At 35.9% G+C, this 22711-nt stretch overlaps 2 protein-coding genes across 3 annotated transcripts; both read right to left on the reverse strand.

Moving 5' to 3' along the window:
• Positions 1 to 10568: 10568 nt before the first annotated feature.
• Positions 10569 to 12727, reverse strand: LOC142619652 (NADH dehydrogenase [ubiquinone] iron-sulfur protein 6, mitochondrial). Its single transcript, XM_075792857.1, has 3 exons — positions 12538 to 12727; positions 11022 to 11106; positions 10569 to 10876 (listed from the first exon to the last, which is right to left on the reverse strand). Exons 1-3 carry the CDS (start codon positions 12649 to 12651, stop codon positions 10767 to 10769), a joined length of 309 nt encoding a protein of 102 aa, XP_075648972.1. The 5' UTR covers positions 12652 to 12727; the 3' UTR covers positions 10569 to 10766.
• Positions 12728 to 13401: 674 nt separating this feature from the next.
• LOC142620877 (pentatricopeptide repeat-containing protein At5g27270) lies at positions 13402 to 21149 on the reverse strand. Of its 2 annotated transcripts, none has more exons than XM_075794174.1 (8): positions 20520 to 21149; positions 17982 to 19386; positions 17534 to 17845; positions 16806 to 16910; positions 16639 to 16726; positions 16400 to 16521; positions 15912 to 15976; positions 13402 to 15652 (listed from the first exon to the last, which is right to left on the reverse strand). In XM_075794174.1, the coding sequence occupies exons 1-8, from the start codon at positions 21093 to 21095 to the stop codon at positions 15095 to 15097; spliced, it is 3231 nt and encodes a 1076-aa protein (XP_075650289.1). In that variant the 5' UTR covers positions 21096 to 21149; the 3' UTR covers positions 13402 to 15094. The 2 variants fall into 2 exon arrangements, with proteins under 2 accessions (XP_075650289.1, XP_075650290.1); XM_075794175.1 differs by having other exon boundaries at positions 17982 to 19402; positions 20520 to 20657.
• Between the last annotated feature and the right edge of the window lie 1562 nt (positions 21150 to 22711).

The following is a 22711-nucleotide window of genomic DNA, read 5'->3' on the forward strand; positions in this document are numbered from 1 at the left end:
GAAAAATAAATCAATGTAATAATTCTTTGGACAATAACCCAAATCCCATTAGATACCTCTACCCTTTCTAGCTCCATTGATGCCAATTTGCTTAAACCATTATATCTTCTTCTTGGAGCTATCCTTTAGATCCCAAATTGAATCGTAAGGTCATTCTTCCTCTAAAAGGTGGGTATATAATCTCTAAAACAACCCTTTCTCTGTTAGTCTTTTAAATTTTTACTTTATTACTTTGATATCTTTAATTTTACTTTGTAATTTTGGTTTGGACGCAATTTCCTTTTATTTATATGTACGCAAATTGTTTGATAAAATAGCTGAGTGTTTTGCTATAGGCAACAGTTAATGCAGGAGTAGCAAACTATTTTTTATGTGCTCATATTGTAAATTGTAGCAATACGCAATAAATATGCCTGTGCTAGAAGTAACGTTGTAAATTGCTTCAAATAAACACTATTTTGGTTTTGATTTCTTTTCTATAGTTTTTATGGTTTGCTTAACTTGACAATTTTGTCACTACACCCAAACAAAATAAAAAAACTAGACAAGAGAATTCGTAGATATTAAATTTATCTTAAGTGATGCCCATTTTGCAACATTTTGATTGTGTATGTGTGAGTGATATTAGAATAATTCAAAACATTTAAGAATATATATATATATATATATATATATTAATTACAAGTCAATTCTTTCCATTTTTATTTTTATTAGTGTGACTGTTATTTATTCCAACAGTACTATAAGCATGAATTTTTTAGAAAGGTATATAACAAAATCTACCAATTTAAATGTTCAAATTTAAATGCACACTACGGATAAGCACTTGGCAAAGTGAGACCAAGCTTTGCACTGTTAAATTTTAATATATTTCCGTTAAGATCAACCCATCTTAAATTTTTTTATTCAGTTTTTCTCTCCCTTAACTCTTCAGTTCTTTTAGAAAATAAATAAATAAATAAAAACTATTTCACTTCCCCTTTCAATTTAAACACACACTAATGTACCTATTTCTTTTATCAATTGATGGATCTTCCTTCTATTAATGGATCAACAATTCCACTACGAGTTCATGGACAAAAACTCCTTTCTCAGTGTCTATAAATAAATCAATAAATATTCTGACTCTCACTCTTTGTTTATTTCTTTCATTTAAAAAAAAATTATTTGAGGTACCGAGTTTGTGGTTTGCAATGTTTGAGAGAAGATTGACTTGAGGAGATTGAAGCTTCAACTTTACCTATTTTGGTTGGAGACTAAAGTCACTAAACCCAAGAAGAAAAAGCCACCGGCCCCCTAATTTATCATACCCTTATTTAGTATCTAAGAGGTATGAAATACTAAAACTCTACATTAGTAGCTAAGAGGTAATGGGTTTTTGATAATCAAACTAGATGGTAGTTTGTTTCTTTTCATTTGAACTATTTACTGGTCAAGATTTTTACTGAGCCACACCATTTTTATAATTTATAATTTGGCTTTTGGTGAGTGATTTAAATATGTTACATGAGGATGTGATTAAGAAAATTAGTTGAATTGGGTACTATTTAGACCCTAAGGCAAAGATAAGTTGAGTATATAATCCGGTTTTGTTAGGCAGGTAGAAAGATCAATGAGGAAGAAGCTTAATCAACAAATCAAGGTCCTCCATGCCACATGTAGTTGGAGCACATACCCATGTATCTATATGGATTGGATCACATTCAAAACGCCAATGGAGCCAAAACTTTTGTGGGATTTGAAGTGCTAAGAGCCCAGGAATAATTATATATTTTATTTTGAATCTATAGTGTTTGATAAAATGCTTGAAGAAAATTTATAATTTTTATTTGATTGTATGATGTAGTACCTATATAATTGACAATGAAACAAATTAACTTAACTACGGGTTGGAAAGTTGTTATTATTTTTAGGTGAATAATTGTCTTTTACCTATTGAGAGGTTAAGTATTAGTTGGAAGCAAAGTTTTAAAATAATCAACACAATCTACACATATTCTATGTCCTACTAAATAACAAAAACTCAATTGTTAAAAATAGGAACAAAGAAAGAAACAATGAGAACCGCAAAGGTACAAATTAAGAACTAAGTGGGCAAAAAAATTATGTGGTGTCTCCATTATTTGAAGGTTAGCTTATAATCTATATTAACTCAAAATGGTATTAAAAAAATTGTTAAATATATTATACTGATACACCTTTGTTAAAAATTTGTTAAATATGCTGAATCATGTCTAGCTCAATTATCATTGAAGTTGCTTGCTTTATTTATTTATTGGTCAAGTATCATGTATGGATGTCCACGAGAGCCTTAACAATATCAGTGTGTGTTTGTTGCTTTGCCTAGACATAAATCACTATGCAACCTTAGCACTACTATAATTAAAATATTATTGAAGATGCTTCATAAGATCAATGCCTTAGTTAGACATTTCGTATGACAAGGGATAGGTTCAAGGAGTTTGATACGCAATTATGCATAATGTATCCTTGCAATTAATTGGTTTATGATCAATTGATGGTAGGCAACAAAATATGCCTACATACTCTGAAGTTTCTACTATAATTGTAGGTGATTTTAGCAATGAAAATATCTATTATTTATGCTATAATATATGTACAAAAATTTCTAAAACCATTTTACATAAAAGTTTACAGCATTATCCGCGCAACGCGCGGGCAACCTTCTAGTTATCACTAAAGGGAGAGTACGGAGATATAGAGTTAAGGAATACTCTTGGACAGCCTGGTCAGTTGATTAGCGCAAACTCGGCAAAAGAGATGTGGCAAAATAAATTTAAACAAGTCAAGCAAACATCAACCTTGTCTGACATTTTAGGATCTTCGAGGAAAGATGTGATAGAGGAATTGAGCAATGTTTCCATGGCTATGAAAGCATTTACAATTGAAGAGGATGGCCATTATAAAGATAGTGAATGCTCAGAAGATTTCTTGTTTTCTGACGAGGCTTACACACAATTCATTAAGTTTCTTCATAGTGGCAAAGGGAATCCTGATCCATGGAAGGATCCAGAAGAGTATGTCAATATTGGAGATTACATGGTTCCTCTGAGGTTGGCCAATATCCTGAGGCAATTGCTTTCCAGATATGGAGATATTAGTGCCAAGTCCATGTTAAGCCCAATGGCAAGATTATATCTCTTTATGGCTTTATATGAATGTATATATAGCATGACAAACACTAGAGTTGTGGATATCTCAAAAGATTTGCTTCTCAAGTGGTGGACATGCCTCAAAATGTTGAAAACCGCAGGATTCGAAATTCAGTTTGCCTTCAATCATTTGAAGAGAGTTGCAGATGCTTACTTTGGTCTTTGTGTTGAAAAGCGAGTGGATAAAATTGATAATGATATTTTCGAGCTACATAAAGACCTGCAAAATCTGCAAATTAAAATTAAGGCACTTGAAAAGGAACGTGAGTGCATAAGATCTGCAGAATCTACGAAATCCAACTTAATTGAGAAATGTTTGGGAGAGGCTTTGATATTTGGTCTTCAATGTTCATGGTGGGCAACTGTTTATCCACGTTGGGCCTAGCCACGTAGCACTCTTATGTCTTAGCTTGAGCTCCTCTGGCTTATCCTCTACCGTCCTCTATAGGGACCTTAACCAGGAAGTGGTATGTTGAGGTTGTAGCTCTTAGTGCGTGGAGGGTTGGTCTTCTGCCCTGCTGGGTTGCTCCAATTCTTGCGGATGTTGTATCCCAGGTTCATTTCTAACAAATCGCTGCAACTTCTCTTGACCTACAAGGATCTCTATTTGTTATTTCAGATCATAACGCTCCTTCTTGTCATGTCCATGATCATGGTGGTAATGTCAATATTTGTGCTTTGATCGCTTGCTCGGATCCCCTTTCATCCTCTTTGGCCATTCCAACATGGGGTCGTCTTTGATAAGCGTAAGTATATGGAGCGTTTAATGGAGTGAAACGAACGGGTCGACTAGTAGAGTGTCTAGGCCTCTTGCCTTCTCTTTGACCAATCGTTCGTCGTCCTACAATATTGTAGTCGTCAATCCTACTTATTTTCTATTTGCTTTTCCCTTCTGTAATATTTCGAAGGGGTGGATAGTGATTATGACCACTTCTACGTTGATCATGCGATAAGACTTGATGTTCATACGGCTAGTTAATTTGCACTTCCAACTCTTGGTTTTGTAGCATAAGGGCTTTATTTTGTTGAGTAAGTCGCTCAATCGCAGTCAAGAGTGTTTACAGTTGCCATTCTACAGCAGTGGGGGGATTTCCAGTTTCTTGGTTGACTGATGCCATTGATCGAGTTTGGACCGTACAACCTTTTGTCTTAGGGATAAAGCAATGACTAATTACTTGTGTTCCCACAGACGGCGCCAACTGATGATGCCAAAAATCATCAGTAAGCCATACAGTCCTCACGTGCTCCAAGCAAGACCTGCACAACACAAAGGGAAAAAGAGAAACCTACAAAGAGTACCAGTGTGGTACCGGCCAAAGACCCTCTGATGGTCAAGTTAAAGAAATCCCTTGTTCACAACTCTAGAGTACTACAGCTAGGGTGAATTAAGCGTACCTTGGTCTATAAGGGTTTTGGGGTTTTTATAGTAGTGTAGAGTGACATCCGTTTCTTGGTGGAAAGAGTCTTTCCTTATAAAGAAGATCTTTATTAGTATGCGTATATCGCTGGATACTTTCTTTGTAAGGATCCCCTTGATTAGGGTTAATCATGGGGCACAAGGTGTTTCCTTATATACATATTCTTGGAGGCCAAGTATAGCCGTGCTAAACCCGTCATTATTTCCTTTCTTGCCTTCAACTGTCTCCCTATCAGCTTCTCATCCCGTCTAGACGTAGATGCCGTTAGGTAGTGGGATGAAGTCGTCTGCTTGGAGACTGACAGCTTCACCTTGCATGAAGTCGTCAGCATTGAGGCTGACGGCTTCATCTTGCATGAAGTCGTCAGCATGCATAATAGAGCTGACGGGTTCTTGGAGAAAAACAGCTTCTTTTATTTTACCAATTAAAAGCATCCCTATCAATACACGTATTTTGCGAGATCTTTTCCTTGTAGAGATTCCTTTTATTAAGGTCAATCGTGGGGTACAAGATGTTTCCTTGTATAGACATTCGTGGGGATTAAGTTTAGCCTATGCTGAATCTATTGGCCTCTTCGAACTCGTCGGTCTCTTGCTTCTCTTGAGGGTACCTGTCGTCTGAAGCGGATGCCCGTTAGGTGTCGTGGGGCCGTCAGCCTTTATGGTGTCGTCGCTTTGATCCCCGTCCGCTAATGGGAAGTAGACGGGTCGAGAGGAATCGTCGCCTTCCTTGTGTGTTGTGCCTTGAATCTTATTAGCGAGAACACCCTTATCAGCTAGGTCCTACTAGAAGATGCACAAACCTTGACAGGTTAGTGGCGGAGTATTCCATCTTGATTGGTCAAAGTGCTTAAAGGACTTTGTTGGACAAAAATACTCTTATTAGTGTGCAAGTTGGTTTGTTGATTAGACGAGTATAGTGGAACGTCTGCCAAAAGTGTCTCATCAATTTAGACGGGTTAGTGTCGATGAGTAGGGTACCTAGCGACCCTTTGATACGTAACGACCGTCAAGGCGAAGCGTGTCGAATGGTGTCAAGGAAGATACCTGTCGACCGCTGGGTCCCTGATGACCCTAGGTACTTGACAACTCATTGATATGTGACAACCGTCAAGGCGGAGTGTGGCGCGTAGTGTTAAGGAAGGTACATGATGACCGTTGGGTCCCTGACGACCCTTTAGTACCTGACGACCCATTGATACGTGACGACCGTCGAGGCGGAGCGCGTCACACAGTGTCATGCTTCCTTTGTGACCGACGATAATTTTGGTAAGCTCATGATGCTCTTGGTGACCGAAGACTCTAAGGTGTTGGAAAATTTTTTGTAACTTGTGAAAATAATCCCTATCAAGAAGAAACAAGAAAAAGAAGAAGGTTTGAGAGAAATAAAGATGGAGATTTTATTTTGGTTTACCTCATTAATTTTTTTTTTTAAATTTTATGAAAGTATATTTATCTCATTTAGATGTAACTTTTGCACATGGGTTCATATTGCATATGGATTATTACTTTCTTGTCTGCTTGTTTTTTTTTTTTTTTAAGAAAGTCTTGGTGGTTTGTTTTAACAAAGATGGAGATTTTGTTCTGGATTAGCTTATTCATTTTATCTTTTTTTTTTATATTTGATGAAATTATATTTATTTCATTTAGATGTAGATTCTCCAAATGGGTTAATCTTGCATGTGGATTATTATTTTCTTTCTTGTTGGTTTTTTTTCTTTTTCTTTTTTAGAAAGTCTTGCTGATTTTTTCTAATTTATTATATGTAGTTATTTTCCTTTTTCTGGTAAAGATACATGTAGATATGTTGAAATTACTGTGTTGCTGCTAAAAAGAAGTGGACCCCTTCTTGGTATTTTTGTCATAGTTCTAGAGATTTCCTGTTGGCTTCTCTTTTTTTCTTTTTTTGATATATGTGAGCTGAGAAACAAAACGTTGGAGGTTTCTATTATTTTTCTACTGACACATTTCGTTCAAATTATTTTGTTGCTTGTAACTTCATTTGTTACCTAGACATAATTGTTTAGTACCAATTTGTGTTCCCTTTTGCGGATCAAATGTATAGATATAGATATCCAATGCGTAGATATGGATAAAATCGTTCTTTTGGACCTCTTTTTGTACACAAGATATACTCATCTTTATAAACTACGCATGTGATATTGAAACCCTTTTTTGTATAAAGTTTAATATGAGCTACGTTATTATTATAGTTAATTTATATATAAAAAAAAGGTCATGTACTTTGATTTTGACATAAATATAGCATAAAAAATTATATTATTTGCTTAATATAATAATATAACAAAAGTTTAACAGAACCTCCACATGAACTGTCACTTTAATTTGGGAAGCAGGTAAAATAAAATTAAAAAATATAAAAAACCACTACAGGTTAAATTGCTCATGACATATGGGTCAATCTTGAACGGAAACAAAGCTTTTTTTGTAGCATAACATCGTAGTATCCAGTAAGAGCATCCACACCAGTTCGTTTAAAATTTTCTGTCTATTTTACTCTAAAAACCTACTTTTTTTATTTTACACCGTCACTCTTACAAAACACACATTAGTTTATCTATTATACACACTTATTCAATAAAATATTTATTCTTTTACAATTTTTTATTATTCCCTTCATCACTGCCCCTCTCTCACAGAGCCCCAGTCCATCACTACCAACGATCACTCCACACCCAGCCACCATCATCACCACCCAACTAGCATCATCAAGGAAAACCAACCCATTCAATCTCAAGCCCATTAATCACCCACCCAACTCGAAACCCAGTCAAGCCAAATCATCACCCACCCAATCGGCGGCAAGATCATCAAAACCCACCAATGAACTAGAAAAAACAAACCGATCAAGATCAAAACCCACTAACCCACACCCACAATCAACCAAAAAACCAACCAAAAAAAAACCAGCAACGGTGAGATCGTACTGAGGTGAGATCGGAGCTTATGTGATCGGAGCTTTTGAAGGGATTCGACTTGATCGGAGCTTTTGAAGGGATTCGACGTGATCTAAGCTTATGTGATTAGACTGAGGTGAGATCGGTGTACTGATCGAACTAAGGTGAGATCAGTGAGACTGAGGGAGAGATAAAACGAGAAAGAGGTGAGAGTGAGAAGCTGAGAGAGTGAGGTGAAGGAGAGAGAAACAACTTACAACTATTAAAATAATGGATAAATGAGCTACGGTAACCGTGTAAATATACACGATTACTGTAACTCGTGGATGAATTTGCACAACTTTACATTTTTACACCCACTAATGTGGGTGTTTTTTTGCTCAAAATGTGTCAAATTTGTACTTTTTTTCTATTTTAGAAGACTTTAAAGGAACTGGTATGGATACTCTAAAACTTGTGTTCATTTGGGATAGTACACTGAGGAAGGAGGGGGAAAAAAACACCCAAACAAAAAACAAGTGAAAAATAGGACACCTTCAATGGTTTGCCAATATAACAAACTCGAACATTGTAAATTCATATTATGGCTTTGTGGTAATAAAATTACAAGATAATAAGTTTCTGTGCGTTAAGTTCCATGAGTTATGATTTATGAGCTTCAAGTTTTGCATAAAGAAAAACAATTCAGGCAAAACCCAATGGAGCACCTCCACTGCTCAAAAAATAGAAACTTCAGCACAAAATATCTTCAAGACCACAGTCAAATTTTTTTTTTTAATAGGTAACAATATTTTAATGAACAAAAAGAAGAGTAAAGACTTACAAAGAACATGTATTATGTAAAGAAGAGTAGCAACTCTTTATATTCATCAATGGAACAATTGTTGGAAAAATCCCATGCAAGAGACCAATCAGGAAAAAAAAAATCTAATAAGCCATGTTGTAAATTGACTCACCAAACTCTCTGTATCCTCAAAACTCAAAAGTATGACAGTTTTGTTCCCTCCACTATGTTTACATCAATCATAAAAAAGACTAAATTCCAAATATATGACGAATGTTTGCCAACCTAATTCTTCCGACCAAGAAAAAGATTAAGGACCTTTTTCAATAGGGCAAAACTTAGATACAGTACCTTAGGTATAATACCTTAGGTTCCCCTCTTGAAATTAAGCCACCTGTCAAGTTAAAAAAATAAACAAACGGCGTTAAAAATACTTTTTTCTTTTTTCTCCTTTGACTGGCTTACGCTTCAGATCTCTCAAACTGCTCACCCTCAATCTTAGAAGCAACGATGGCTTTAGATCTCTCATTCAAATCTCTCAAACTTCTCACACTCAATCTCAGAAACATCAATGGCTTTAGATCTCTTAGAAAAATCTCATAAGAACCCAATGGCTTCAAATGGGATTTGGAGCTTTATACCAGGAAACGGCAGGCCTTTTTCATGGGATTTTTCTTTTTTGATTGCTTTGGAGAAGAGGAATGGTGAGGCGGGCCCGCTCCTTCCCTTCATGGGATATTTCTTTCTTGAAAGCAATAGCAGTTGATGGCTGACAATAGCAAGAGTTAGCCTTGTTTCTGATTGTCCCCAGCACCGATTTCCAGCCCCCTTTGTACTTCTTTTGCTTGATTTTGATAAGAAGTCCTAAACCCATCAGGTGTTTATGAGATGGGGGTGAGAAGTTTGAGAGATCTAAATTGTGAAGCCATTGGGTTTTCTCACAGGTCTAGCAAAAAGGAAGAAGAAGAAGGAAAGGCGTGCACAATTTCAACGCCGTTTGTTTATTTTTTTTAACTTGACAAGTGGCTTAATTTCAAGAGGGGAACCTAAGGTACTGTATCTAAGTTTTGCCCTTTTCAATAACACCCATAGAATTCCCCCAAAAAAAAAAAAACCCCTTAACACATCATAGCAAGAGTGCAGTCCGATACATACAGCACCTGAGCACCATCCTACTAATGTGTAATCTCTCTTGATGAGATTGCCACATGTAAGAATCTTTCTCCAAGCTATTATACATATGAAGGCAACTCCTGGCCTCCCTGGAACCATAAAACATCAAATACTGTCTTCTTATTTTTCTTTTTTAATAAGATAAAACATCATATACCTAGTGAAACGCACGGCACAAGTACCAATTAAAAAAAAAAAAAAAGGAACACCAAAGTCACCACTCCCTTTCAGTTTAACTCATTCTATCACAACCCTCTCTTCTTAAGATATTTGAGTAAAGAAGATTTAGAAAGGAGTTTGCCGATTCCAACTCCTAATTATTAAATTATTTATGAAATCTGACTTTCCAGCTCCATCTCTTCGTCTGTATGTCTAACCACCAAAGAATAAACTGAAGTGTCTCTAGCTATGGAGCATGCATACAAGTGTAGGAACAACACCTTCAAGGGATGATCCACACACCAAGTGTCATGCCAAAAGTGGACTTGGCGACCATCTTCATCATCAAAGAGCACATAATGTATAATTGAGCTAGCAGTTCTGATGGCAAAACTACCGGGATTTTCAAACTAGACATCTGACCCCAAACAACTATATAAATAAACCTGTGGATGCAACTTTTGTGACACATGTCTATCACAAGATTCACAACCAACCCCAGAGTAGTATACAAATAAACCTGTGGGTGCAACTTTTGTGATGTGTCTATCACAAGATTCACAACCAATCCCCAAATAAACAAGATAAATACACTTAATGCTTCCAAATCAACCAAAACTTGATGTTACAACATCTAAAATTAATTTAACAGTTTTACAGAGATGAAAACTCATCACAGCACTTCATAAAGCAATAAGTAGACAAAGTGATAATCCAACCCAGTTTGGAGAAAAATTCCTCCAATCCATTATTTGGTGATTCAAATGACAATCTGTGTGCTTTTAATAACATGACATATTTAGATAACCTAATGAGTCATATAATTAAAATCAATGTCTGTCACTGAGTTGCCACATATTGTGTTGGAGGAGATTCCTCCAAATCAGTTTGGAAGAAATTTATACATGGATAAATTAACTTCAGATATTCATGTAGATATAGAATTGGGAGGAAAATCAAGCGGGCATGTCAAATCTTTATTTTGCTAAATATTGAATACATGAAAATCTTATCAATACAGCATGATTCAGTCCAAGAAAAAACAAAATGCTAAACAAACATGAACCTTGCCATGTCATAATTATACTCTGGGGTTTCAACAATGCAGATTGTAGTGGTTCAGAATAATCACCATCAAACTCCTAGTGGTGGTGCTCCTGAACATAGCGTAGACCACAATACTTGCAGATGGCTGGCTCATTCAGGTCAAGGCATATGAACTCAATTGGATGCCCAAGTGCAGGATTGCTGTCTGCAACCAGAAACAAGTAAATCCCTAGTAAACTCACATCCAATGTGAAGTGTTGAACTGACTTGATCATGGAATTGAGAGTCCACAAATATTTAGTGGGGATTATGAAAAAGAAATAAGTAAAATATTCAGAGTACAAAATAACCTCCTTCACAAGCAACAATCCTGCCTTCAACCTTGATGGGTGGAACTTCATTGATCAATTCCATTGGGGACTTCTTACTTGTATCCTACAAATAAAAGCAAAACATGATATACTTTTATTTATCGGGAAAAAAAAAATGATATTCATATACTCCTACACAGAAGATGTTTTTAAGGCCTTCCTGCAAATTTCCCATATGATATCAACTTTGAGATAATGTAACCACAAAATCCTTGTTCCTGGAAGTAACAATGAAGCAAAATGTTCAAGGAGTTTCCTTAAGGTGCCTAGGTTTTAGTTCATGCGGAGTTTGTGAAGGATCTGCCTAGGAAGATTCCAGAGATTCTAGGACTACCATGGTAGGAAGGCAAGCAGGGTGTTTGCAGATATTACAATAGAGAATCTAGTTATACAAAGGTTTTCCCATTGTGAATTTTCTATGGGACTAGGTCCCCGGAATGGTTTTGCCATTGGAGAGGCTCTCAAAGTTGTTTTCTTTATTGCTTTATTATTACTGTGATAGATATTGTATCCATGTTTTAACTGTTTTACCTTGTGGATTAAATAATTAATTGTGTGATCAATTAATAAATCCATTACTTCCACTTTGTAGATCACATTGGGATTTAAATTTTTTTTTTTCAAAAATAAATAAAACAAAAAATAATTTTATCAAACAAATAAATCAAGAAAGTTCATTACGTTTAGAAACTAAAATACCGATCATTGAAAAATACACAGCCAAAACAGTCACTAATTAAAGTACCTATTACCCTAATTGGTACAAATACATTCCTCACCAAGAACAGCTCAATTAGAAAAGCAAACAGCATCCCAACATTGAAATTTCTTTGATAAAATACAAAAGATCAATTACACACAAAACAAGTTATCTCTATACATTCTTAAACATTACTCATATAAATGATAAATGCACAACCGCCACCAAATTTTTGGGGTCGGTTATTGATCCTAAGCATTTAGTTAGGGCCAACCACATGTACTCTTTTCCACCATTCTAATCTAACCAAAATTATACTTTTTTTTTTACTACTTCTACTAATGTTAATTTTTGGTCTTCCTACACCTTTATTTCATTCCCTCAACTCGAATCAACTTACTCTCACCCGTGCATTAATCGCTCTCCTCGGAACATGACCAAACCATCTCTAGTGACTCATTCTTTTCTTTTTCTCTTTTTTTTTCATCAAAAAGAGCCACACAAATACTTTGAACCAAATAAAAAAAAAATTAACCCAGAAAATCTTACCGACTAAAATAACTTCCTTTAAAATTTTATAAAAATAAAATTCTTTTAAAAAAATATAAAATAAAATTACCTCTGAAAAAACAAGCTCGTGAAATTAAAAATGGATACACAAAATTTTGATTGATAAAGAATATAAAGGATAAAGAAAATAGATCTGAAGTAAAAATGGTAATACGAGAATTATAATTTGGGTACAGAAATTCTAAAAGTTTCTAGGTATTGGTAATGGGGGAAATTATACAGTACCTGCATCCATTTGGCGGTGTGTTCGCTGATTTGGCTGCTGATGAGGCTGAAGCTCCTGACCGTTGATGGTGAATTTGACGATCGGATTAGTGTTTTGAACAGACTCGACGCCATTGCTCCTCCACGCAGAGAGAGAGAGAGAGATGAGAGAGAAAGGAACTGCAGTACTACAAGGAAATGTAGCTGAGAGTTGTATGGGCTTGGATTCACGCCAAGGCCCATTAAATATTAAAAACAGGCCCAATTAAAAAAAATTATATATTTACTGATATTTGGGTTAATTTCAAACTAATCCTTTGTATTATCAATTTCTTTTTTTCTTTTTTTCTTTTTTTTTTTCGAGAGGATTTGTATTATCAATTTCAATTAACTCTGAGATTTAAAAATTGACCAAATTAAACATTAAAATTTTATAATTTAGTAGTCTTACTTACTCTCATTTACAAGAAGAATCAGGATTCAAGTCTTTCATCCTCATTGTTACCATTCAATTGTCAAATACATACCTACATACATACATACATACATATATATATATATATATATATATATATATATATATATAAAAGTACCAATTTGAGACAATAGAGTAAAAATTTTAATAGGTACAGTTTTGAAATTATTTGGAGATATAACAATTTTTTTGAAATGGTATTAGCAAATATAAAGATGCAAGTCTTGACAAGAAAACATAGTGCTTTTGAGTTAGGGAAGCACGTCCACCACCATTTTGAATTTTGGCAAAACGATCATTTTAATTTTGCAAATAGAATCAAAAGTTTCGCAACACGACGAAACCTATTAATAAATATTAGAAAATTTGGACGAAGAAACTAGTTTAATAATCTTAGAACACACTATTACTTCACAAAAATCCCTGAAGGGAGAAAAAACTAATCCATTGCATGAAAACGTGTATAAGTTTTGTACAATCATTTACAGTGTATAAGTTTTCAGCACCAAATCTAATTATATATTTTCCCACAACTCTGCATTTGACTAATGTATTTACCTCAGCCATTTATGTTCTGGCTGCTGTAATTTAATGAACATGTTATAATCATAAGTAAAAATGTCTCAATCACAACAAGCTTTCAGTTCAGCAGCTACTATATGAATCTGCTTTCACCCATGCAACTGCACCACCAGCATCAACAAAGATATCTCATGCTGCCAAAATCTTCACTGGTGCCAACAATGCGTAGAACGCTCTTGCTTGTCAGTTGTCATGCACCAGGCACAAGATTCAACATTCAACATAAGATGTCACGCCATGTTCCCGTGATAATTAAACAAGATCATATCTAGCTATATGTCGTCATACAGCCAAAATTTCAAGACCTTGTACATAGATGAGCTCTTTGCCGCCCTAGCATGAAAAGATTAGCAATACAACAGTCTTCAAGCAACGGTCATGCCACTGCTGCCAAACAACAGATTAAATTGTCATGTATTTGGCATCTCTCTCAAATTTGGGTCTAGAAATGCCAGAGCTCTTTGCAATTTGATCAATGGGAGCTTAGCAACATGATGGTCTGAACCAAATATCGTCTCAGCATTGTTTATAACAACTAAACGGAACTTGTTCAGTAGTTGTCTTTTTCCATTGTCAGGAATTCACTCTATGCGGCATTTGGTCATGGTATTAAATAAACCTGTCACAGAATTAGTTCATAAATATTATAGGGGATTTTGAGCTTCAACCCAACTCCAAGGTTTTCCAGGAATGGCATTCCAAACCATGTAGAATTCAAAACACCACCTTCAATGTCCTTTCCTGAAAACTTTTGCTCAGCTGTACTCATGATAAACCTGTCTGCTTCTGCATACACAATACTTTCTTTGAACCAGGGGATGGCCTTCTTCCACATGGAAGTAGTCCGTGTGATCTCCCAGAATGATCCAACAACATGCAAGATCAGGACTTAAACTGGTGGAGAATAGTTCCTTGTATATCCTTTCAGCTTCATGCCACCAATTTAGGGTCCATACAACAACTAATCTCTATGCCACTTAATAATCCAAGGAGGATTAGCAAGACAAGTCCAAATCCCCTGTCACTTAACTGCTGGTATGCAAACATCCACATTTTGTCACCATATCACATGCTGAACATTTAAGTAATGAGGATCTGATATTGAACTTCTTATTCATTATAAGCAATCGATACCAACACGATAATCCTCATGTGATGATGGACACCCAGCAAGGTTCGCAAGTTCTACTAATTGCCCATAACATTTCATGGTCAAAGATGACTTCAAGCCACCAATTGCAAGTTTTTATATGACAGATGAGCTCCATGGCACATGATCCATTGTGGATTAGCATTACACAGTCCTACACCATCATCACAAACTGCTAACAAGCAACTGTGTTATGTGTGTTCACCACGGTCACTAAATTATATAATACAGCATCTTCCTCAAAATTTATTCACCACTGATGTACAACTATGACATGTATTCGTAACAAATCCCATTCCATTAACAAACACTTAGAATCCTTCTCTATCCCTTTGTTCATCTCCTTAATAATAATGAGTTATTAGCATTTGTTAGGAAGTTTTGAGCTTCAATCCAACTTCAAGGTCCTTAAGGAATGGGATGCCCAAACTGTTCATGGAATCTAACAAACCTTCAGCTTTGAGTTCCATTCCTGCAGACTTGTACAAAAGTACAGCTGCACTCATAATAAACCTGTCTGACTCCACAGACTCAGAAATTCGTTCAAAAAAGTTGATACCTTCTTCTACATGTCCGTAGTCCATGTAACCTCTCAGCATAGCACGATTGCATGCAAGGTCAGGATATAAACCAGTAGTGAGCAGCTTCTTATAAACCCTTTCGGCATCCCCCATCTGACCTGGTTTTGCAAAAGCAGAGAGTAAGAGGTTAAAATGTGCACAAGAAGTGGGGATGCCTCTTTTCTGCATAGAATCAATGGTTTCCTCGGCTTCTGAGTATTTCAAACTCTCAGTGTAAGCCCGAACAACGGAAAGGTAGGTAAAGGAGTCGGGCAAGCAACCATCTCTCTGCATGGCTTGAAAAAGTTCATTTACTTCATGATAAAGTCCTGCAGTAGCATATACATTTATCATGATATTGTAGCTGACCTGCATTTCCCCAGCAAAGAAAATGAATAAGTACTTTAGTTTATATGTTCTAGTTTTATAAGTAAAAAAGATAAACATATTATTACAAAAGTGAGTTGAAGTCATGGCATCAAGGAACATTATGACATAAGTCACCCTCTCAAGTTATTTATGACCAATATGTCTCTTCTTTGTTTTCTTCTCTAAGTACCTTGGACATACTATTTAGATATCTTTTAATCATAATCTCATATGTTTGGGCAATATAACATCTGCATACCATTCCAGGTTTTATCCCTTCTTCCAGCATCTTGGTGAATAACTGGGAAGCTTCATGCCTCTTACCTACAAAATAGAATAAATTTGTGAGGAGAATATCACAACCTTTCATTCTACTGGATATAGAAAAGGAGAAGAAATAAATTTTATTTAAAATTAAAAAATAAAAATAAAAAACAACAACAACAACCATAGGTAAATCTGCCATCCATGACCTCTCAGTATAAAATTTCAATTCAAGCCATATTCAGCACTTCTTCCAGCAGTCAGAATTTTAAATGATCATATTTATCTACATTTTGAGTATGTGTATCTCACAAACTATGAAAAGCACAAAAGACAAATAAGCATTTTTCTCTTGATGTCAACTAAGCCAAGATAACTATTGCGATTCAAGATCAATGGTGTCTTTTGGCACATTTCACTAAGAATGTCTACAATTTTTTTTTTTTTTCACGTCTCCACAAAATGAAGGGGGTAGAACCATACCAGCCTTCCCATAATAGCTTATCAGATTCATGTACGCCTTCTCATCCAGACACAAACCCAAGCTGCGCGCTGTGTTGAACATCTCCACAGCCCTATCCAACTTTCGACCCCGTCCATACACACTGCAGACATAATAAACAGTATGAACCACAACATGTCACCAGTAAGATGTATTTATAACTTCTTGAGTTACCCTTCCAAATGAACCCACCCTACACACACACACATTAGACTCTTACCTGATCATGGTGCTGTATGTCTGAATTGATGGAGAAATCCCAGAGGAAAGCATGCGATCATAGATGCTGGATGCAAAATGCAATTTGCCTGAAAAATGAAGTTTAATGGTCATTCCATGTTTTCTCTGCATATGTAGCTTCAATAAATTGAGATGGTTTATATCAACCTGCTCCTAGCATGGCCTTGATAAAGGTATTGTATGCCACAGTATCTAGCTCCGAGCTGCCTTCAAGACTTTCACAGATAATATTCTCTGCCTCTCGATGTTTCCCTGCAGATGGGCTACTGTTATTACTAATTGAAATTGGCACAAGAATAACTGCAAACCAACCAAGCATCAAATGCTACCCATCATACTTCCTAAATTATTTACTGTCAGTATACATCTTTTGGCAGGATGCTTGGAATGTGATTCCTAATAAAATGGGCTGTTTGAAAAACAAAAAAGTATGATTTCCTATTCAGACGCTCACTTCCAATAATTCCAGGAGAGCATTTGTTCCTGAAGAGTTGTAGATATAATTAAAGTTCTGAGGAGTTTTTTTACCTGAAGACTTGGCCCTTCAAGTCAACAAAATGCAATTACAAAGAGCCAGATATAAGCTTAGCTTTGCACGAAGTCTATTTTTTGTATCTTCATAGTTTCTATATAACAGCTCACCACTTGTTTGGTAAGACCAGGTTTGTTTGAGATAAACTTTCCAGAATATCAAAATAAAAGTTATTTATTATTTTGAATGGAAATGCATAACACACAAAGTAGATTGTGAGCGTGCATCATTCATTAAACTTATAAGAGCTTTGCATGTTATTGGAGGCTCTTATTATTTGATTACCCAAAGTATAGAGAGAGAGGAACAAACTGTGTTAGTCTGCTACATTTTCCACTCATACCAATATTTGTCAAAGCATTCACAACTATGCTGATGCCAACAGCATTCATATCATGCCCTTTCTCAGTTACTTGTTTGTAAAGCGAGTATGCCTCCTCTGGTCTGCCACACTTGGCATATGCATCAATCATTGAGTTATATATTGACTTTTCACATGTAGAAGAATCTGCAACTGCTGAAAAGACTTCCTGGGCTTTTTTCAGCTTGCGTTGCTTTGCAAATAAACTAATCAAAGAAGCAACTGTAGCACCCTGAAGTCTGCAGCCTAGCTTGATCAACAGACCAGTAAGAGTTTCTGCTTTAAGTGCATCACCTGCAAAGAAATCAATCTCAACCTCGCTTCACTTTTGCCATAAATATAGATTAAAAGCATAAAACTTTTACTCATAGGAACTCATATAAAACAATTACAAATTATCATTAAAACAAAACATTAGTAAGTTTTTTACCTTCTCTAATGAATTTGTTAATGACCTGACCCGCAATTGACAAGCCACCAGCAGTTTGAAGCAGCAATTTTAGTATTTCTTCTGTTTTCATGAGATTTTCATCTGCCAAATACAAATTGAGCATGAGCTCAATAGCCATAGTGTCAGGATGATCAAATGCCAAAACTTTTTTATCAAGTTGATCATCTTCGATCTGGTTATGCATAGCCCTAAAACATGTTAAGATGAATCGATTATCCTTGAATGATTGATCAGTACCCATCTCTTCTACTAGCTGCTCAGTGTCTCTTAGCATTCCTTCTTTGCAATATACTCTCAAAACAGTCTTGTAAAGCTCCTCATCAAAATCTACTTTATCTTTCCTTATCTGAGCAATAAAATCCCTGGCCTTTTCCATCAAGCCCAGTCTAATATACAAATTGAGCAAATCATTACAGGAACCAGAATCAGGAAGTCCAGTCTTGGATAGAGCCTCAAATGTGACTTCAGCAGAGTTCAAATCTTCTTTCATAACATAACATTGCAATAAGACAATATAAGCAAACCTTGAGAACCAAATGTTTCTAGACTTCATTAGCTCAATAATTTTTACAGCTTTCTCAACATTCCCTGAATTGAGATGGACTTGTGCCATTGCCAAATAAGTTTTCTCGTCACTAAGTAGGCCCAGCTGCTCAGTCTCTTCAAATGTTTTTTGAGCATCCTCATAAAGACCAAGTTTTCCATATATTCTTATGAGCAAACCATAGATTACTTCATCGGCTGCAATTTTTTTTCTTTCCATTTCTGAAAAGAGAGAAAGGGCTTTAGAGTAATCTTCATTTTTGTAATACAAAGCTAGAAGCGAAGCACAGGTATAGTTACTTGGAACTATTTTCTGGGATCTCATGTCCTCATACAATCTTAGAGCTTCCTCTCGATTACCATTTTTGTTACTCAAATTAATAAGTAGGCTATACGTAACCTCCTCCGGAACAAATCCAAAATTTTTCATCTCAGAAAAAGTCCTAAAAGCTTCCTCAAGAAGACCTTCTTTAACGAGTGAGCTGATGACAACTGTATAAGTGAAATGATTGGGTGCAACCCCTTTATCAACCATCTGCCTCCAAATTTCTATGACCTTTCCATGGAGTGATTTCTTTTGCAAGGATGACATCATAAAATTGAAAACTGCAGCAGTGAGTACAATTCCCCTTTCTTGTACAGCAGAAAAAAATGACAACATAGCCTTATGACGTCCCCATTTGGCATATGTACAGATCATGGTACCACAAGCAACTTCATCCGGTTCACATCCTGCTTCAAGCATCTCCAAGAAGGTCTCCTCAGACATCTTAATCTTTCCAATTTGCCCATATATGCGCAGGACAATTGTGTAGACAATAACACTAGGGCGATAGCTTAACTGTGCGAGCGCAAATCTATCAATACACTAAATTAATCTTCATGCTTTGGAAGTAAACAGCATTATGAAACATCAAGTTTCAGACATTCATTGACAGTAAACCACTAATTAAGGTTATCACAGCTATTGCTAGAAAACCAATCCAAATCTAACTTAAGGATTCGCAAATAAAACCACAAAATAACACAAATAAAACCTAGATATGAATTTAATACAAAGAAGATGAGCACAAAGCCATAACAAATTTGCTCCCTACTAAATTCAATTCTAGAAAATTCAGAAAGAAATCCAGGTAGAGCACAAAGTTGATAAAGGAAAAAAAATCAAAAGATAAATTGAAAATTTAGAAAGTGCTCTGATCGATGCTGCATCAAACTAAAAATAAAAAATTATAATTAAAAAAATAAAAACTCCAATAGTTGTTCAATATCAATTTTAACAACCCTGATGTGAGGATTACCAAATTACTATAAAAGAAATACTACCATCCATTTAATTAATCTGTGTCAAAAACCACCACCCCCACCCACCCCACCCAAAAATAAATAAATAAATAGACCTCAAATTTCCAAAGAAGAAGAAGAAGAAGAAGAATCCAAATGTAATTACCAAAACTAACTACAATTTCAAAGACCCAATTACAAAAGAACAAAATTTAGGTACAGTTTGCAGTACATAGATTTGATTACCCAATTCAATTCAAACATATGTCTGCATTGACCAATACAGCACAAAGTCACAAACAGTATTACCTTTCCCAATCCAGCTATATATTTAATTAAATTGAATTGGGAACTAATGTACTACACCTAAGAAACTAAACTAAATTTTGTCCATAACAATAAACCCCTCATAAACCCACCTCCAGAAAATGAATTAAAAATGAAAAAAACAACAAAACCCAGATGTTGCTAAAGGAAAAAGTTTGGCATTAAACATGTTTAGAGCTATCTTGCTCCAACCCATTATGCAATTAAAGAGACCATCCATGTGTAGTTTTAGTACGATGAAATTCACCAAATTCAATATGCAGAAAAGCACAAAAAACCCAGACGAAAAATACCAAATTCAACCACAACAACTCAAACTTTCCCAAAAATAATTCCAAAAAAAGGCCCAAGCAAGTAACAAACCTGAAGTTTCATCCAAGAAAAGAAGTCCCTAGCTTGCCTCCAACCTTTCTGCTCCTTCAAAACCACACACATCTCTCTAAAACTCAGCTTCCCCACAAACGAAGCCATCACCTCTCTCATGTCATACCCACCTTCACCTCTCACAGCCAAAGCCCTCACCTGCTTTATCGCCGCCACCACGTGCCGACCGTACAGGTGGCCATTCCGGTCATCCTGAAGATACTTCACCATTTGCTCCGGCGTCCTCTTAATCCACTTGGGTGTCTGCGCTCGCGAGCCCTGGTTCTTGCGCAGCTGGCTAAGGTACTGAGCCCTGGCCTTGATTATGCGCCTTGCGTTGTCGTCGGAGAGTGGGTTTTTGGAGTTTTTGGACCTGGGTTTTGGCTTGGTTGGGTCGTTGCCATCGCTGAGAGACCATGGGTCTGGTGTCACTGAAGAAGAAGACGAAGAAGAAGAGGAGTGGATTGTGGTTTTGGGTTTTGCTGATGAAGGTGGTTTGTGAGAAGGGAAGAGTGGGATTGGGAGTGGGATGTTGGTGAGGAAGGTGGACTTGAAGTTGAGGTTTAGGGAGTCCATTTTGCTTTTACACTGTTTATCAGTGTTTTTGAGGAGCAACAAGATGTATCTATGGAGAGGATAATGTACTGTTAGCACTATTTGTCTGAGTACAAATCTTTTGTTTTTACTGCTACATTCTCAACTTCACCAATAAAAATATGTCATGTTTACATAATTAATTAAATATTATCATTATAACTTTTTATTTTATTTTAACTACTAAATAAAATAAGATAAAACAAAACACAAACACCTCCGCTGCCACCACCACCAAACATGCCGGCATCGTCAGCCACCGCACTCGACTTCTCCCGTCACAGAAAAAACCATCACCCGATCTACACCATGCCGGACATCTCACTGCCCCTCACCAACCAACATCACTCCACCAAAAACACCAACAGATCTAGAATCACCATCATTCAAAGCAAGACTTTGTTTTTCTCAAATCCAAATCTTTTACATCTCTCTAACTTTCTTGTTAAATTTTCAAATAATATGAAAATGTTGGTATTGAATGTGTTGGATTGTTCATGGATTTCAGATCTGTTGGGTTTATCTAGTGGTGGAGTGATGGTGGTTGGATATTACCCACGTATCAATTTCGGCGTTTTTACAGAACTAACTACAAAACTCAAACTATATCATTAGTAAGCAAACGTTTGAAACATATTTGGTTTCTAACAATTCGAGTCTATTGGACTCGATTTTCGGTTTATATTTCTCCATCGCGACACTGGCTGAGCTGGACAGGGAGGCCACGTAGGCACAAAAATCGAGTTCAACGAACTCGATTTTTGGTCAAGAAAATCGAGCTCAATGAACTCGATTTCTATTTTCCACACTCACGTCGGCGCACGTGATCACTTTAGTAAATCGAGTCCAGTGGACTCGATTTTTGGTCACGTGATCACTTAAGGTAAATCGAGTCTACTGGACTCGATTTTTGGGCACCATGGTTTTCGGGCACGTGGATGTAACTCGAGTCAAGGAGGCTCGATTTATTTGCTTCTAAAAATCGAGTCTCCTGAACTCGATTTCTGTGAATGGTCCCCAACCCATCCACGTGTCATGTGGGTCCCAACTGGGACCTTTTTCCCCCTTACCCGGCTCACTTATGCTCTCATTTCTCTTCTGCTCTCACAGCAGCACCACTCACACAACCCACATCACTCACACAACCCTCATCACTCACACAACTTACTTCATCACTCACACAACAATCACACTCAACTTTCATCAACTCTCAGGTAATGTTTTTTACAATATTGATAATATTTTTTGTTAGTTAAATATAATGGTTATTTGCTAGGTTATTTTTTTTAAGAAACAATTAGAACATATTAGGAAAATTTTTGTTTTTTTGTTTGTTAGTGTAAATATTGTGATTAGTTTGTTTGTTTGTGGGTAGTTTGTTAGTGTAAATATTGTGATTAGTTTGTTTGTTTGTGGGTAGTTTGTTAGTATATTGTGATTATTTGTTAGTTTTTTTTAATTATTATTATGATTAATTATTGGAAATACTTAGTACTAAATATTGTGATTAATGTTATTACAACATATTTGGAATTTTTTTTTTGTTAGTGTAAATATTGTGATTAAATTATTTGCTAAGTTTTTTTTAGGAAATTAAT

This window comes from Castanea sativa, chromosome 12 (genome assembly GCF_040712315.1).
Source record: "Castanea sativa cultivar Marrone di Chiusa Pesio chromosome 12, ASM4071231v1".
Taxonomy (NCBI): Eukaryota; Viridiplantae; Streptophyta; class Magnoliopsida; order Fagales; family Fagaceae; genus Castanea; species Castanea sativa.

Excerpts from the sequence above, each read along its gene's own strand:
- LOC142619652 (XM_075792857.1), bottom strand. The coding sequence starts at position 12,651 with ATGGCGTCGAGTCTGTTCAAAACACTAATCCGATCGTCAAATTCACCA. Across the intron at positions 11,107-12,537 it reads ACACCGCCAAATGGATGCAG|GATACAAGTAAGAAGTCCCC; the intron begins GTACTGTATAAT and ends TTTTATTTGTAG. Across the intron at positions 10,877-11,021 it reads GATTGTTGCTTGTGAAGGAG|ACAGCAATCCTGCACTTGGG; the intron begins GTTATTTTGTAC and ends TTCTGGTTGCAG.
- LOC142620877 (XM_075794174.1), bottom strand. The coding sequence starts at position 21,095 with ATGGACTCCCTAAACCTCAACTTCAAGTCCACCTTCCTCACCAACATC. Across the intron at positions 17,846-17,981 it reads TAACAAATTCATTAGAGAAG|GTGATGCACTTAAAGCAGAA; the intron begins GTAAAAAACTTA and ends ATTTCTTTGCAG. Across the intron at positions 16,911-17,533 it reads GAATGCTTTGACAAATATTG|GGAAACATCGAGAGGCAGAG; the intron begins GTATGAGTGGAA and ends GCCCATCTGCAG.